General features: G+C 49.0%; 1 protein-coding gene across 3 annotated transcripts in view; it reads right to left on the reverse strand.

Moving 5' to 3' along the window:
- Nucleotides 1-16,557, reverse strand: part of IQCA1 (IQ motif containing with AAA domain 1) — a 692,773-nt gene that overhangs the window by 213,105 nt on the left and 463,111 nt on the right. For all 3 annotated transcript variants that reach the window (XM_069225557.1, XM_069225559.1, XM_069225558.1), the window contains 2 exons: nt 6,915-7,021; nt 5,559-5,654 (listed from right to left, as the gene is read on the reverse strand). In XM_069225557.1, coding sequence (XP_069081658.1) covers nt 5,559-5,654; nt 6,915-7,021 — 203 coding nt within the window. The remainder of the gene's footprint in view (nt 1-5,558; nt 5,655-6,914; nt 7,022-16,557) is intronic.

Consider the following 16,557-nt stretch of genomic DNA (forward strand, 5'->3'; position numbering starts at 1 on the left):
AAAGTATAAATATGGGCCCTAGTTTCTAGCTTTGGGCTCTTAGTATTCTGAGTATTGTATTCTTGGTTCAATTCAATTGGTCTAACACCAGAACACAGTGATCAATAAAAGAAAATACTTGTGAAATAATTGTGTCCCTGTGACATGGCTTATTCTTCTTGTCCTAAGCATCCTGATCAATCCTGCAACACCATAAGATTAGAGCTGGTCGAAGATATCGCTTTGATTGCGAGATCGGGAAGCTTTGCCCTTTGGAGAGGAGAGCAAAGTTTCTTGGCGTATCCTGAATGTGCCCAAAGTAAAGCTTTGACTTCCGAGTCCCGATGGGTTGATGCACTGTACCGCTACAGAGCATTGTTGCATTGACCGCCAGTGGGGCTGTTTTTCTCACAACCACTCAGGCCTGTCCGTAGCCTCAGGTAGAAGGAGGTAAAACTGCACAGCTCCCAGGCTTCACTGGAGATTCCTAGGACTGGTTAGGGTGGGAATTCTGATAGTGCGTGTGGCTGCTGAACGAGCACCAGGGAACATTGCCCAGTATCACACCCGGAGATACCAGGAAGCCTGCCAGCTTTGCACGCTGTGAAGTGAGCAGTTTAAAAAAAGTAATTCGCAATGTTGCGAGACACTCATTTTCGCACACCCCTACAAATAACGAGAAAAAAAGGAACTCAAAAAAGTAGGGTACGAGGGTGGGAAAATAGGGGCATCTGTATTATACAGTAACAGATTTTGCTATTGAAAGGCGGCGGGAAGCTAATCAAAGACTGGGCATTATTGGCAGAGATAGCCTTGAAACCGTGGATTGTTGACTTACAGGAATTCCCTCATTTTTACTGAATGGGGAATGCAATGCGATGTAAAAAAATGTAAGAAAAATAATAATAAACTGTCCCATCACAAACCAAAGTCAGTAGAAAGTCAGAAACTCCCGGACCAGAACAGCGCTCCGAGAAAAAGCAGAACTCTGGGAATGACAGCGTACTCGCTGGGATGACTGGATACAAGTCACTTCATTTACAAAGTAAAGCAATTCCAGATGTATTCCTAATTGGATGTTTAAGGAGGAAAGTCCAAAGAAGTATGTTGGAGCAATCCCTCATTCTTATTTGTATTCCTCTGGAATTCTTGCATGTCTGTTTCGCCCTGCTGTGTTCAAGCCCAGAGACTGCTTAAGTGCTATCGCCTGTGTGCACAAGAGGAGCACTAGGGTGTTGCTGCAGTCTAGGCGGTACCACAAATGCCCCATCCTAAGGAAGGGACCTTCTTTCATTGGTTATGCCGTTCCAGCCTCATTGGTGGCAGCCTTTGAAAGTTTTGTAGATCAAAGCCTTTTTAGGTCGAACCTGAGACAGCACATGCACTGCATGTGCTCTAGTTTGTGAGTCATTATTGTTTACAGTAAAAGAAGAGGAGCCCGCCCATTGTTTACCATTTGTAGCCTTCAGTGTCACTCTTTTTTGCTGCCTCCAAATTGGCCAGTGCAGGCCAAGCATTAATTCCATTCCTTTCTGAAGAGCATGAACCAAGCACAGATTGATTGAACCTAATTAGTGGCCGGCTCCTGGGGATGCTGTTCTGGGCATCTACCCAAGGAGGCAAAACCCAGGGTCTGGGCTTATGGTTCTACCCAATAAGTCAGGAAATCTTGTCATTACCTCACTCCAAGCCTGCAATATCACCGGCCGCTCCCACATTATGTGGTAAAGTGCACTCAGGCGCTTTGCACTTAGGACAGTGGGAAAGGGCACCTGTGAACATCTGTCCGTTGAGTTGTGGCACGAGGTAGCATAGGTGCAGATCACTGAATTCAATAATTTCGAATCTTGAGTTGCAGGACACTAGTTTAACATATGCTGTGGCTGCCACCTATTGGATGTTCCAAATCACTGCATTGAGACATCACACTGATTAAGCCCTAGTGTCCTCGCATGGGCATGACAGTTGAGACAGCAAAGTGATATACAGAGGTTTGATTGCCTTATGCCGGGTATCATGGGTCAGCAAGCACTGAAGTATCGTGTTTGTGGTTGGCTCCATTTGGCCCCCCCACAGGGCACACACCTTGTGCAGCCGGGCATTGTACACCATGAACTGACCAGGTCCAGGAACAAAGCACCCTGCATTATTGGACAAATTGTGCACTTTCTCCAGTTTGTAAACTTCCCCAGCATGGAGAATCCATGTTTCTGTCTATGGACGTGTTTTAAATGTCAAAGCTACTTTCCTTAAATCTAGTGTCGCCCAGAGCAGCAATTGCTTAGTATATGGACTTTGACCGCATCCCTGCTGCAGATATTTGGCCCAACAGATCTTGGCCTCTCTTTGCCACCTATTCATGCCCTTTATGTGTGGCTTGACTGAGAACAGCCATTCTTGGCCTAGATTTACAAGAATCTGGCGCATCAGTACTGATGCACCAGATTTCTTGCACCGCCACCTAATGACACCATGGGTGCACCGTATTTATAATACAGCACACCATGGCACACGTTAGGACAATAGCATCAAAATGTTGCCGCTATTGTGGCGCTTTGCTGCACTAGCATCAAAAATGTTGACGCTAGTGCAGCAAAGTGCATGGAGGCCTATTGACTTCAATGGGTGCATTCTTTTAAAGCCTGCTTTGAGTAGGCATTAAAAATGAGGCAAAAATAGCACAATTAAATCTTGTAGATTTTCTAGCACCATTTATGCGGGCCTCCTGACGCCGGAATGCCCCCCCCTGCATACATTATGCCTGGCGCAGGCATAATGTGGCACAAGGTGTCGCAAAGTGCCCCAATGCATGCATTGCGCCACTTTGTAACTATGGAGCAGGGATTTTTGCCTCGTTGAGCCACATTAGCGTTAAAGAAATGATGCTTATATGGCGCAAGAAGGTGCTAAGGCCTTGTAAATCTGGCCCCAAGTATTTTATCATGCTCCAGAGCGTTCGCCAGCACCTGAGCTTCCAGGCTTTTAATGTCCCCTGTCCTTCTCATTGCCCATTGAAGTTGTGCTTCTGCATAATACTATTCATAGTATCGGGTGTCCAGGCCGCCCTAAGACAGTGGGAGCTGTGTCTTACCAAGCACTTCTCTTTTTCGGTCTTCACCTCAGATGAAGTCCGAGAGCAGTCCCTGAGAACCAGTATGGCTCAGAACAGATATAACATGTGGGGGAGGACCAACATTTTGGAACTGGCCATCCAGCCGGCTGAGGACTAGGGAATTTCACACCAGAGGGCCATTGAATGCCGCATTGTCCCCAACACTCTCCCCAGGTTTCCCCTCACCAAGTCATCGTCTTTGTGGTGCACGTTAACCCCCAGATATCTATAAGTGTCTGCCTCCCATGCAAGCCTGGTGGGAGAGCAGCATGTTCCTGAGTTAGACCTTTCCTGAGAAGGAACAAGCAGGATTTATCCCAGTTCACCTTTAGTCCAGAGAAACTGCTGAATCTGCCTAGCTCTACTCTTAGCATAGACAGCAACTTCAGAGGGTTGCAGAGATACACTAAAACATTGTCTGCGTATAATAAGATCATATGCATTATCCCTCCTGAGAGGAAGCCCCTTTCTTGGCCCCTACAGAGCAGCAAGCACACCAGAGGTTCTATTGCTAGGGCGAATATAATAGAGACACTCCTGTCTCGTGCCCTAGGCGATATCGAAAACCGCTGAGATGGCCTGTCCAACTCGCATCCTGGCTAATGATTTTGCCTATAATGGCTGTAACCAGTGTAGAAACCTCGGGCCCAGGCCCATCTTCCACAGGACTGTCAGGACTCTGGGTCAGCAGTGTGTCAAGGGCCTTTTCGATGTCTGTAGACAATGCCACCGCCACGTCTCCCTCCTGTCTCTCAATATCCACCATGCCCAGTAAGCGCTGTATATTCAGGAAGGTGTTTTGATCTGCATGGATCAGCTTTGGCAGTAGTGGGTGAAGCCGATTTGCTAGAACCCAAAGTAGGATTTTATAATCTTGATCTAAGAGGAACAATGGCCTATATGAATGGGCATACAATGGATCCCTCCCTTATTTGGGTAAAACCATTATAAGGGTCTCCCTTTGTGATGGAGGTAGGTCTTCCTTGTCCAGGGCCGCTGTGAACGTGGACACCAGCTTGCTGGCCAGAAAGGGTCTGTACACTGCCAGTAGCTCGTGCAGACCTGGCATCATGTTACATGCCAGCTGAGTGATGGCTGCACACACTTCATCGGCCTGTATTGGTTCGTCCAATTCCTGCAGCTAAAGCAGGCTTATTGCAGGAGATGGGATTTTGTTCACGTTCCCCTGCATTAACTCGGGCTCTACACCTCTCTCCGCAGCATAGAGCATTTTATAGTAGTTTACAAACACCTCATATATGGCTGCTAGCATATTGACTGTGACGTTATCGGGGCCTCTAATGGCACCAAAGGACTCTGAAAACGTCTGTCTTTAGGAGGCAAGCAAGCATCCTGCCAACTTTATCACCCTTGGAATGTTGGCGAGCCACATAATCCCTCTTAATGTTCAGGGTCATGTTAGAACCCATTATTACCCCTTGCATTTTTCACCTTGGCCAACAAAGTAGCGTTACCCCTATGATGGTTCTGGAGAGGGGTGAGACTGATGAAGGTCCTCTGCCCTTTGTGTCAAAGAGCTCCTATTGATTTTAATTGTAAGTTAATGGATGGCATCCAGTTCTTGAATGGAATTCAAGCACTGGAAAAGAAGGTTAAACATGAGTGGCAGTATTTGACATCTAAGTGCAGTGGTAGCAAAAACTGTAGACAATTTGTGGTTAATGGTAATTAATTGCCCGTTTGGCATGTCCACCCGTCCAGGCTGATGCTCATGGTTATGGTAGGCCAATGGTTATGGCTCCAGAGAGGCCGTCATGTTATGGCTGTTCTTCATTTATTAGGTGAGCATTATGGGACAAAATTCTGCATAAAGGTCCACATGTTCCCTAGTATTCATTTGTATGGTCAGACCTTGTGACAAGTGACAGCCAATGTTCTTCATGTGTTGGGGGTACTAGGGTCCTGACTGCACAGAGGTATAGTGACTCCTTCTGTTCTTTATGTATACGGGATCAAGAGAACGCACAGCCTTGCGTAGTACAGCTGTTTTGTGTGTATATGGTGTGTGCGATTGGCCAGAGTTGGTCCCTGTTGTTGATGTCTATTTAGGCCTTACAGTGAAGAGACTCCACTCAGGTCTATGTGTGTCTTTGTTTCTCAGTTATACAGAGGGTCCTCTGGGACTGAGCAGAGGTCAACATGTCTGTACTGTTCATAATGTCTATGGTGATTCCTTGGGCACCAGAGAATACTAAGAAATTTGTGTGTCCCTGGAGGACAAAAGACCATGCAGCCTTGTACGTTTCTTTGTAACTGTGATGTTCGGGAGTCTGCTGATTCCATATGAACTTCTTATAATCTGCATTATTGAGGTGCCCTATGGATCCAGTGATCACATGGAGGTTCATGTGCTCTTGTGAACATAGGTGCTTGTGTTGCTCTGGCCGCATACCCTGATGAGGGTATGCAGCTTCTCTTCTTCCTGTACCCACACCCACCCTCTCACCTTCTTTCCACCTTTCTTCCCTTTCTTCTTCTTCCCTTTTTCTCGGTCCACTGCCAGCTTCAGGTTCTTGAGTTCTTGTCTCATCAGCTCATCCACCTGCACAAGAGGTAACCACAAACCTTTCACATCACAAACAACTGCTTTACACCCACCTAAAAGTACTTGCTTTGTCAGACAATGGACTGGATGTGGAATTTAGCTGTGGCTTGTCTGCCTGTCAAAAATCACTTCCGAACCAAGAGAATCTAAAAAATGGTCTGCACCGGTAAGGTTTCCAAACTGACCATCTCTAGTGGGAGGAGGAAGTATGATACTGACCTCATCAGAAGGGAAAACAGAGAGAGAACCATTCAGATCACATCAAGAGATGCAAAAGATAGAGAGTAAAGAGATAGAGAAGACAGAAAGAAAGAGGCAGGGTCAGAGAGAAAGAGAAAGACAGGGTGGGAGGTTGATAGGAGAAAAGGAAATTAGGTCAGAAAGAGAAAGACATGGAAAGAGCGAACGTACATGATGGAGAGGGGAGTGAGTGGAAAGAGCAGAACTCTGAATCTTGAGTCCCAAAATGAGAAGTTGAAGTGCAAGTGCCAGAGTAAGAAATGTAAAGTGACAAGAGGGCAAGAAATTGTTGAACTGTGCACTACAAAAAACAAGTAACATCAAACAGCTGTTGGATTTGCACATGATCAATCTGAACACCCATCGGCATGCCCACTACCTCCCGTCTTCAAGGCTCTGTCCACTGAGATTTAATTTCTCCTCTCAAAGCTTCCTTACCTCTAAACTCCTGGAGACACTTGTTTCCACTGCTCCTTGACACACCCTATACATTGACCTCTTTCTCCACTTTAGAGACCACATGTCAACAGTGGTAAAAAGCAAGGGATATGGTAGCTTCACTTCCTCCACTGTTTGTAGTGTTTGAGTCCCCATTCTTCTTCTCTGGACATGTATTAGCATCCTGACCTTTTCCTTTTCCCTGGATACCTCGGCCTGCCTGAGAGACCATCTGCCCACCGACCTCTTCTTGAAGGCCTGGAGGCACAGTAGCATCTTTGAGCACCGACGTGCATCTGATCTCATCCTCCATTCGTAGAAGTTCCTTCTCATTGCTGAGTGATCACCTGAACTCTGACTCCCTCATGCATCCAGATGCGCTATGATTACCTTAAGCACTCACATACACTCAGACCTCTAAACTCTTGCTCCTCTCCAGGAGAACCGATAGAGTTTCCATCACATCTGCACTCTGACCTCCTTAACCACCCAGAGCTACTGTAAGGTCCCTGGCCACAAAACTGCCCTCTGACCTCTTTCACCATTCGATGGGGCCATGTTCCGTCTCTGATCACTCACCTGCACTCTGACCTCCTCCTCGACTTCCTTCCGCTTCTCCTCTCTAATCAGCTCTTCATCATGGCGCTGGTGGAAATTCCAAGTCTCATCACGTCTCTGCCAAACACCTGCCAAAAGGAATGACAGTGTGATGTATTAATGGAGAGAGTTTATGGGTGGAGGCTGGAGGAAGCAGATGAGATACATATGTGGATCAAGGCAACCTTGGTCTAAGAGGGACATTCCCTAATCACTCATTTTCAATTCTGAGCTAATTATATCTTTTAGCCATTGACTCCTTTTCATTAGTCAAGACTGCGGGCTGCTGACTCACTCATTACACACGAGTTCAGCAAAGGCTGGTCTGCAAGATGGCACAAGCACGACAGGCATGCCAGGTATGTGGTAAAGGCTGCTTCAATGATACAGGTGTGCACCACACACCATAAAGACCTTGGCCAATGCCTTACAGCCCAAAAATAACCTTTTGCTCCTTAACCAAACAATTGAACATCCTGCTCCTTTCACCTTTCCAAAGGCCCTTCCAATGATCCTATATCCTCATTCCTTTAACCAACCTCTTGCTTTCTCCTTTCCTTTTCCTCAAACACGGTCATTAGCAATCTACTCGCCCCCAACCCCACCCCCCATGGAGCTGGTTCATCTGATCAGAAACACAACTAACCTTCAATTGAAATCTATACTACACCTGCCCATATTAACATGTAACAACAAATCAGCACACATGCTCATCACAACAATAACAAATGTTCCCTTTTGCATACCAGTCTCATAAAAGCGTCTGCCTTAAAGTAATGCACTACAACTGCACCTCAACTCATCCACAACCCCCAGCGAAACTTCCACTTTGTTATACCCACAATCTTGTACAGCAAAATTAACATTCGACGACCAAAAGATATTCTAAAATATTGAACAAATGGCTGATGGTGAATAAGTCCTAGGCATAGAAGGTGAAAATAACATCTCACTCCTCACCCTTCCTTATAACCGCTCCTTAGGATCTAACTCAACCACCTGCCCGAGTAGCCTGTGTCAGATAGAGCCGTGGTAGCTCCTTTAAAGACTAGAGAACCTGCCAAAGAATGGAAAGATAACCCTGCAAAATTGATACAGTTTATAAGGATTTCCTTAATGCCTAAAAGCATTACAAATCTCTTCATTTACCGCACACAGAGAGTTTTTTGCTCTCATCACCACCAAATATATTTGCAGCCGACTTACCCTTAGATCAATTTTGGCACAATTAGTGTCCCTGTATACAAAATCATTTCTCTACTCCTTGTGCATGTGAGTGAGATATATTGTTGGTTTGTGCAAAGGTGAATAACAAAAAATGTTTACATTTAAAACGTCATCCTGCTAAGGATCACTATGACGAGCTTACCGGGCTCAGTATTACTATTACGAGGTAGTATTACCATTCCATTTGCTGGCCACCACAAATATGAGACAGGAAATAGGGAATAACATGAGGGACATGTTATTACAAGACTTTCTACCCAATGGTCTTCCCAAATTACATGACCTTTTCTGTCACTACATTTGGTCTGAGGCCCTCATTGCAGGTAAGTTTGAGCAGTGTCCAGGGATGATACAATTCCGCCTGCTTATAAGTTGCCCCAGGTACGTGAACACACGTGGTAAAACCTATTGGAAAGACAATAAGAATTTGTGAGGAAACAAGGCGTGAATTCTGGAAACTATGTGGAATTAGGTCTTGGAAATCCAAGTACCTTGTGTTTCTCCCAAAGGTCGACCTATAAGTTCATAATGGCCTGTAATTAGGGTGGACATGGACTTACCAGCCGTGCGCATGTGCAGGAAGCCATAGTAGAGCATGGAGACAGGCACATCCCTTAGTGAAAGAGTCATGTGCTTTTCTCCAACTATGTCAACGTCCCAGGCCAGAATATACCTACATGCAAAGTTTGGCCATTTTTAATACGGTCACACATACATTGCCATTTTTATCAAATTGCCCTTAAGAAGATTGGAAAAACTCTGATTCAGGCCAGAGAGAACAAGTATGGCACAGCTAGCACAAAAACGAAACAGAAAAAACTATGTCAGCAGCATAGTATAGTATCTGCCTTAACGTAATAAACAAGTTCAAAGTTGTAGTGCAGGCTAACTCGACAAACCAAATAGGTACATATCCATCCTGGAGACGCTCCTCAAAATATTCCTATTGTGCACTTGGAACAATACATAGTAGGCACCCCCAACACAGCTCAGTATGGCTTATGTGGCTCAGACGGGACACAATGGCACTCAAATACAACACAGTGTCACACAGAAAATTTTAGACAGAACTCTGTATACAGAAAGAACACACTGAAGTTATGCCATATAGTTAGGTGTGCATGTGGTCACAACAAAAAATCCACTGATATACTACAAGCCACTTTACAGTAAATTGTACTACTGAATATCGACACCAGCAGTACAAGAATATACCATCAAAATACAAGTTCCTATAGAGAAGTATAGATTTACTCTTCCTAACACCACATCTATGAACCTTGGCGATATATGTCCTGTATATGTACATACATGTGGAGTTAAATATAAGAATCGAGATTTTTACCTTTCTACTTTTTGTTTTATATTTTGTCCTCGATATACTGTCCCGCCGATATTGCGGGTTCGATACCTTACAACGGCATCCATTGAGGCAGACTCGTGAACACCTGAATATACGCCCACAGCATGCGAGTAACTGGCTAAGGCATTAAGCAGCATTTGTTACTTACTGTCAGCTTCTGGGCACATGCATTTGCTGGGAAATGGGAACCTCCAACAATCGAGTAAGTAAATTAAGCCCTCGGGACTCGCCCAGCAAATTTTTCTACAACTCATTAAAACCGGCACACATACCCCCCTGAACGCAGACCACCACAAAAGCGGATCAGACTTCAGTCTGCTATGGAAACGTTTTGAAAGTCGTCTGTTAATCCAGACGACCGAAATTCAAGCAATAAAACACTCTATCAGATTGTGTGTTATGCAAATTCTAATCTTTGATAATAATAACAGCAGCAGCACAAATATCCTTCACAACTGAAATATGTAAATTGCAGACAGCAGCGGCCATGTCTCCTTTAAAAATACACCATCTCCTCCTCTCTTTCCTAGGCAGCACTCGTACAACTTTCTCTAACACATGGGAAAACCACAGCGCCAGTAGAAAAAGTGAAATTTCCCTCGCAGGGTGTGGCACTGCGAGCTTCACTCAGACATAAAAAGCGACAGCACAGGTATCAGCCGGAGACACTTTATCCTTATCAGCCTGACCCAGGCCACCTCAGTTGTTGGTTTCTCCCTGGAGAATTAGTTGGTGAGCCATTAAGGAAATATTTAGAGTTGGCGAATGCGAGGCACCTGCCAAAAAATTGCCAGATGTCCCACTCCCCTACTTTGAGTGTTGGGGTTAATGGTTGTCGACTCTGATGGAAGCTTTGCTCGACCCTGGCATTCTTTGTGATTTTTAGCAAGACTCAGTCTCTCCCTGTGTGATGCTTGTACTTTAATACCATGCCTCAGCAGAGTCAGTGCTTAATTTGTGCTTATTGTTTCCGGTGCTGAGCACCGGCACTTATTTTTGCGGGTCGGCGCTTATCTTTCTGCCTCAAGCACTCACTGGGAGCAAAAGTCACATATGGGAAAAACGGAGGAAGAGAAAAACGAAAGAGTCACAATGAGAGAAAGCAGAAAGCTGCAAGAGTTAGCTGAGGGAGCAAGGAGTGCGTTAAAATGGATTGAAGAGGCCCGAGATAACTACAGGATTACGCTGCTTCAGTATTCCATGTTCGCACATTTAACTGCGGCAGCCGCGTGTTTAAGAGGACGGCTTTGAGCACAGGCACCTGTTTATTTACAAATTAAGCACTGAGCAGAGTGGGTAGCTCAGCACTGAGCTCGCAGCGTCTGCTGGCAGCTCCTTGTCCTACAGTGCACAAGGGGGGTACACTAAATGGTAGACGCCAGGAAAAATATATGGGAGCCAAAAAGTCTGCACCCTCTGACGCTGAGCACATGTTCCCTTCCGTAATCCCTTTCACCTCGTGTTCCCAGCTCCTGCTAGGATCACAGAGCATCTGCTTATGCGTTGTTGCCTCAGGTCTGCCAGATCTAACCTGCAGGCTTCATCTCAAACACAGGAGGACACGTTTATTGCTCCAAAGGAAATTGTTTTTCTCTGTGCCAAACATGCGCAATAGATTGAAGCTCAAACTTTCCATTTCCATATATCTGGCTCGACGGCGGTAAATTTAATGCCTCAATGCATGCAATGGGAAAGAAAAGTCAAAGAGGCTTTGAAACAGATCAAACAATAATTACTGATTTCCACAAAGACATGAGGCCACCGAGGCGAGTTGGATAAAACTGCAAACAATCATTGCAAAGTCAATAGGTCTGACCCTTGAGACTTTTTGGCTGTTGCCAATGCCTTTTGTTCACGCTGTACATCATCTGTAAAAACACAGAAAGGATAACATGAAATAAACGCAGGGGTCCGAGTGGGCTGGGTCCCTTCTGATCTCAGACCGGTAGTAATTTAAAACAGACATTAAAACGGGTCGTTTTGGGCCCCGTAATTAAGTCCTAAACTTTTCAGGGAAAAGACTAATTGATTTTTGAACAATGAATCTAAAAAAGTTAAGGGAATCAAATCAAATCAAATCAAATCAAATCAAATCATTAACATTTATAAAGCGCGCTACTCACCCGTGCGGGTCTCAAGGCGCTAGGGGGGAAAGGGGGGGTTATCGCTGCTCGAACAGCCAAGTCTTTAGGAGTCTCCGGAAAGCGGAGTGGTCCTGGGTGGTCCTGAGGCTGGTGGGGAGGGAGTTCCAGGTCTTGGCCGCCAGGAAGGAGAAAGATCTCCCACCCGCCGTGGAGCGGCGGGTGCGAGGGACGGCAGCAAGTGCGAGGCCAGCGGAGCGGAGGGGGCGGGTGGGGACGTAGAAGCTGAGGCGTCTGTTGAGGTATTCCGGTCCCTTGTTGTGGAGGGCTTTGTGTGCGTGGGTGAGAAGACGGAAGGTGATCCTTTTGCTGACTGGGAGCCAATGCAGGTGTCTCAGGTGTGCGGAGATGTGGCTGTTGCGGGGTACATCGAGGATGAGGCGGGCCGAGGCGTTTTGGATGCGTTGCAGGCGGTTTTGGAGTTTGGCTGTGGTCCCGGCGTAGAGGGTGTTGCCGTAGTCCAGGCGGCTCGTGACGAGGGCGTGGGTCACGGTTTTTCTGGTGTCGGCGGGGATCCAGCGGAAGATCTTACGGAGCATGCGGAGAGTGAGGAAGCAGGCGGAGGACACGGCGTTGACTTGCTTGGTCATGGTGAGAAGAGGGTCCAAGATGAAGCCGAGGTTGCGGGCGTGGTCTGCGGGGGTCGGTGCGGTGCCGAGGGCCGTGGGCCACCAGGAGTCGTCCCAGGCGGACGGGGTGTTGCCGAGGATGAGGACTTCCGTTTTTTCAGAGTTCAGCTTTAGGCGGCTGAGCCTCATCCAATCTGCGACGTCCTTCATACCCTCTTGTAGGTTGGTCTTGGCGCTGGCGGGGTCCTTGGTGAGGGAGAGTACAAGTTGGGTGTCGTCGGCGTAGGAGGTGATGATGATGTCGTGCTTGCGTACGATGTCGGCGAGGGGGCTCATGTAGACATTGAAGAGTGTCGGGCTGAGCGATGAGCCTTGAGGTACGCCGCAGATGATCTTGGTGGGTTCTGAGCGAAACGGAGGGAGGTAAACTCTTTGGGAGCGGTTAGCGAGGAAGGAGGCGATCCAGTCCAGGGCCTGGCCTTGGATCCCGGTGGAGCGTAGGCGGGTGATTAGGGTGCGGTGACAGACGGTGTCAAAGGCAGCCGAGAGGTCGAGGAGAATGAGGGCGACTGTTTCACCGTTGTCCATCAGGGTTCTGATGTCGTCTGTGACTGAGATGAGGGCGGTTTCCGTGCTGTGGTTGGTTCGGAATCCGGTTTGTGAAGGGTCGAGCAGGTTGTTGTCTTCCAGGAAGGTGGTCAGCTGTTTGTTGACGGTCTTTTCTATTACCTTGGCTGGGAAAGGTAGAAGAGAGATGGGGCGGAAGTTTTTCAGGTCGCTTGGGTCAGCCGTAGGTTTCTTTAGTAGGGCGTTGACTTCAGCGTGCTTCCAGCATTCGGGGAAGGTAGCAGAAGAAAAAGAAGAGTTGATGACGGTCTGGAGGTGCGGGGCGATGATGTCGTCGGCTTTGTTAAAGATGAAGTGCGGGCAGGGGTCCAAAGGGGCGCCGGAGTGGATAGAGTTCATGATGGATTTGGCTTCTTCCGTGTTGATGTGGGTCCAGTTGTTGAGGGTGATGTCCGGGGAAGCGGGTTCAGTGGTGTATGGTTGGGTCTGGTGTCCGAAGCTGTCGTGGAGGTCGCTGATCTTGCGATGGAAGAAAGTGGCGAGGGATTCGCACAAATCCTGTGAGGGCGTGACGGCGTTGGCGCTGGCGCTGGGGTTGGAGAACTCTTTGACGATGCTGAAGAGTTCTCTGCTGTTGTGGCTGTTTTTGTCTAGTCTGTCGGTGAAAAAGTTCCTTTTGGCAGTGCGGATCAGGTGGTGGTGTTCGCGTGTAGCGTTCTTGAGGGCGGTCATGTTGTCAGCGGTGTGGTCCTTGCGCCAGGCCTTCTCAAGGGCACGACAAGTTTTCTTTGATTCTTTGAGGGTGTCAGAGAACCAGAGAGGTTTTTTGGTGTTGGTCTGTCGATGCGTGCGTTTGAGGGGAGCAAGGTTGTCAGCGCAGTTGGAGATCCAGTTTGTGAGGTTGAGAGCTGCGTCGTTGGGGTCGGTGGTGAGGGTGGGTTGGTTGGCGGCGAGAGCGGAGAAGAGTTGCTCTTCAGGGATCTTGTTCCACTGTCGATGAGGGATGGGTTGAGTGCGGAGGTGGGAGGTCTCGCGTCGGAATGTGAAGTGGACGCAGCTGTGGTCGGTCCAGTGTAGGGCAGAGGTGTGGCTGAAGAAGACGTGTTTGCTGGCGGAGAAGATAGGGTCGAGCGTGTGTCCGGCGATGTGGGTGGCGGTGTTCACCAGTTGTTTGAGGCCGAGGTTGGCGAGGTTGTCGAGCAGGGTGGTGGTGTTGGGGTCGTTGTTTTGTTCCAGATGGAAGTTGAGGTCGCCTAGGAGGATGTAGTCCGGTGAGGCGAGGGCGTGCGGGGAGATGAAGTCGGCGATGGCGTCACTGAAAGAGGCGCGAGGTCCGGGAGGACGGTAGACGAGGGATCCTCTGAGGGTGGTCCTTGGGTCGGTGCGAATCTGAAAATGCAGGTGTTCAGCGGCGAGGGGGGGGTCTTCGGTGGAGGTGGTGACGCTGATGGAGTCTTTGAAGATGATGGCGACACCTCCTCCTACTTGGTTGGTGCGGTCTTTTCTGGAGATCTTGTAGCCTTCGGGGATGGCGGGTAGCGATGTCTGGAGCAGAGGAGGCGTTCATCCATGTCTCCGTGATGAAGGCGACGTCCGGGGCTGTGGAGTCCAGGAGGTCCCAAAGTTCAACGGCGTGCTTGTGGACGGAACGAGCGTTGATCAGGATGCACTTGAGGTGGTTGATGGCGCGTGGGCTTGTGGTCGTGGTAGTTGCGTGGTGGAAGATGCGTTTGCAGGAGTTGCAGGCGAAGGGTCCATGGGTGCGTTTGGGGTGAGCTAGGAAGCAGGTTTTGGAGCGCCCTGGGTTGAGGGCGTGGAGGGTGGTGGGGTCGTAGCGGATCAGCGGGGCTTGGGGGAGCTGGGGACCAGGGGTCGTGGCGCTGGGCGCGGGCCAGGCGCGGACGGGTGCAGACGGGCTTGCCTCTGGCGCGCCTCCGGCGCGCCAGCGGCGTGCCCGCTGCGCGTGCCCGCTGCGCCGTCGCGCAGCGGCCGCCATAAGAGGTAGGAGGGGGGGGGAGGGGTCAGCTGGGGGCGAATGGGAGCTGGGTGGCGGGGGCGTGCAGGAGGTCACGGCGGGAAAGCGCGAGGGAGGGGGGGGACAGGTAGAGTGAGAGGAGCTGGGGGAGGGGGTTTAGGGTGGAGGAGGGTGAGTGTTAGGAGGTTTGGAGATTAGGGAGAGAGATAGGAGTAGGGTTGTGAAGATAGGGGAGGGGGCGTTGTAGAGGTGGGTGAGGGAGAGAGGTAGAGTGAGAGGATAGGGAGATAGGTAGTAGAGGGGGTGGCGGGAGGGGGGGAGAGATAGAGAAATAGATAGAGAAAATAGATAGAGAAGTCGATAGATAGGGAAATAGATAGATAGACAGATAGGTAGGAGGAGGTGGAGAGTGGGGGAGTTAGATAGTGAGATAGGGAGCTAGAGAGATAGGAAGATAGGAGGAGTGAGGGAGGTAGATAGCGAACGGGTTAGCTAGGGGTGAGAGAGGGGGAGGCGAGTGAGGGAGGGGGATGAGGAAGGAGCAGGAGGGCAGGCTCGGGGGAAGAAGACGGAGGAGGTAGAAGAGCAGAAGACAGAAGACCAGAAGAACAGAAGATCGGAAGAGCAGAAGAACAGAGAAGAACAGAGAAGAACAGAGAAGAACAGAGAAGAACCGAGAAGAAGAACACAGAAGCACCGAGAAGAACAGAGAAGAAGAACACAGAAGACCGGAAGAACACAGAAGAACAGAAGGGAAGAACAGAAGAACAGAAGAGAAGAACAGAAGAACACAGAAGAAGATTGCAGAGGGGGAGCGAGGAGGAAGAGACAGAGAGGAGGAAAAGAAGCAGGAGCAGGAGAGAAGGTGAGTGGCGCGGGGCAGGGCGAGGGGCTGGGAGGAGGGGGGTACTTACAGTTAGGTGGGTCTCAGGAACACAGGAACTCGGGAACTTGGAGGAGCTGCAGCGGCAGGGGGAGCGACCTACCCTTGGGTCAAGGGTCGCTACCACTGTCGCGCAGCGGCCGCCATAAGAGGTAGGAGGGGGGGGGAGGGGTCAGCTGGGGGCGAATGGGAGCTGGGGGGCGGGGGCGTGCAGGAGGTCGCGGCGGGAAAGCGCGAGGGAGGGGGGGACAGGTAGAGTGAGAGGAGCTGGGGGAGGGGGTTTAGGGTGGAGGAGGGTGAGTGTTAGGAGGTTTGGAGATTAGGGAGAGAGATAGGAGTAGGGTTGTGAAGATAGGGGAGGGGGGGTTGTAGAGGTGGGTGAGGGAGAGAGGTAGAGTGAGAGGATAGGGAGATAGGTAGTAGAGGGGGTGGCGGGAGGGGGGAGAGATAGAGAAATAGATAAAGAAAATAGATAGAGAAGTCGATAGATAGGGAAATAGATAGATAGACAGATAGGTAGGTAGGAGGAGGTGGAGAGTGGGGGAGTTAGATAGTGAGATAGGGAGCTAGAGAGATAGGAAGATAGGAGGAGTGAGGGAGGTAGATAGCGAACGGGTTAGCTAGGGGTGAGAGAGGGGGAGGCGAGTGAGGGAGGGGGATGAGGAAGGAGCAGGAGGGCAGGCTCGGGGGAAGAAGACGGAGGAGGTAGAAGAGCAGAAGACAGAAGACCAGAAGACCAGAAGACCAGAAGAACAGAAGAACAGAAGAACAGAAGATCGGAAGAGCAGAAGAACAGAGAAGAACAGAGAAGAACAGAGAAGAACAGAGAAGAACCGAGAAGAAGAACACAGAAGCACCGAGAAGAACAGAGAAGAAGAACACAGAAGACCGGAAGAACAC

Source organism: Pleurodeles waltl, chromosome 3_1 (assembly GCF_031143425.1).
Source record: "Pleurodeles waltl isolate 20211129_DDA chromosome 3_1, aPleWal1.hap1.20221129, whole genome shotgun sequence".
Taxonomy (NCBI): Eukaryota; Metazoa; Chordata; class Amphibia; order Caudata; family Salamandridae; genus Pleurodeles; species Pleurodeles waltl.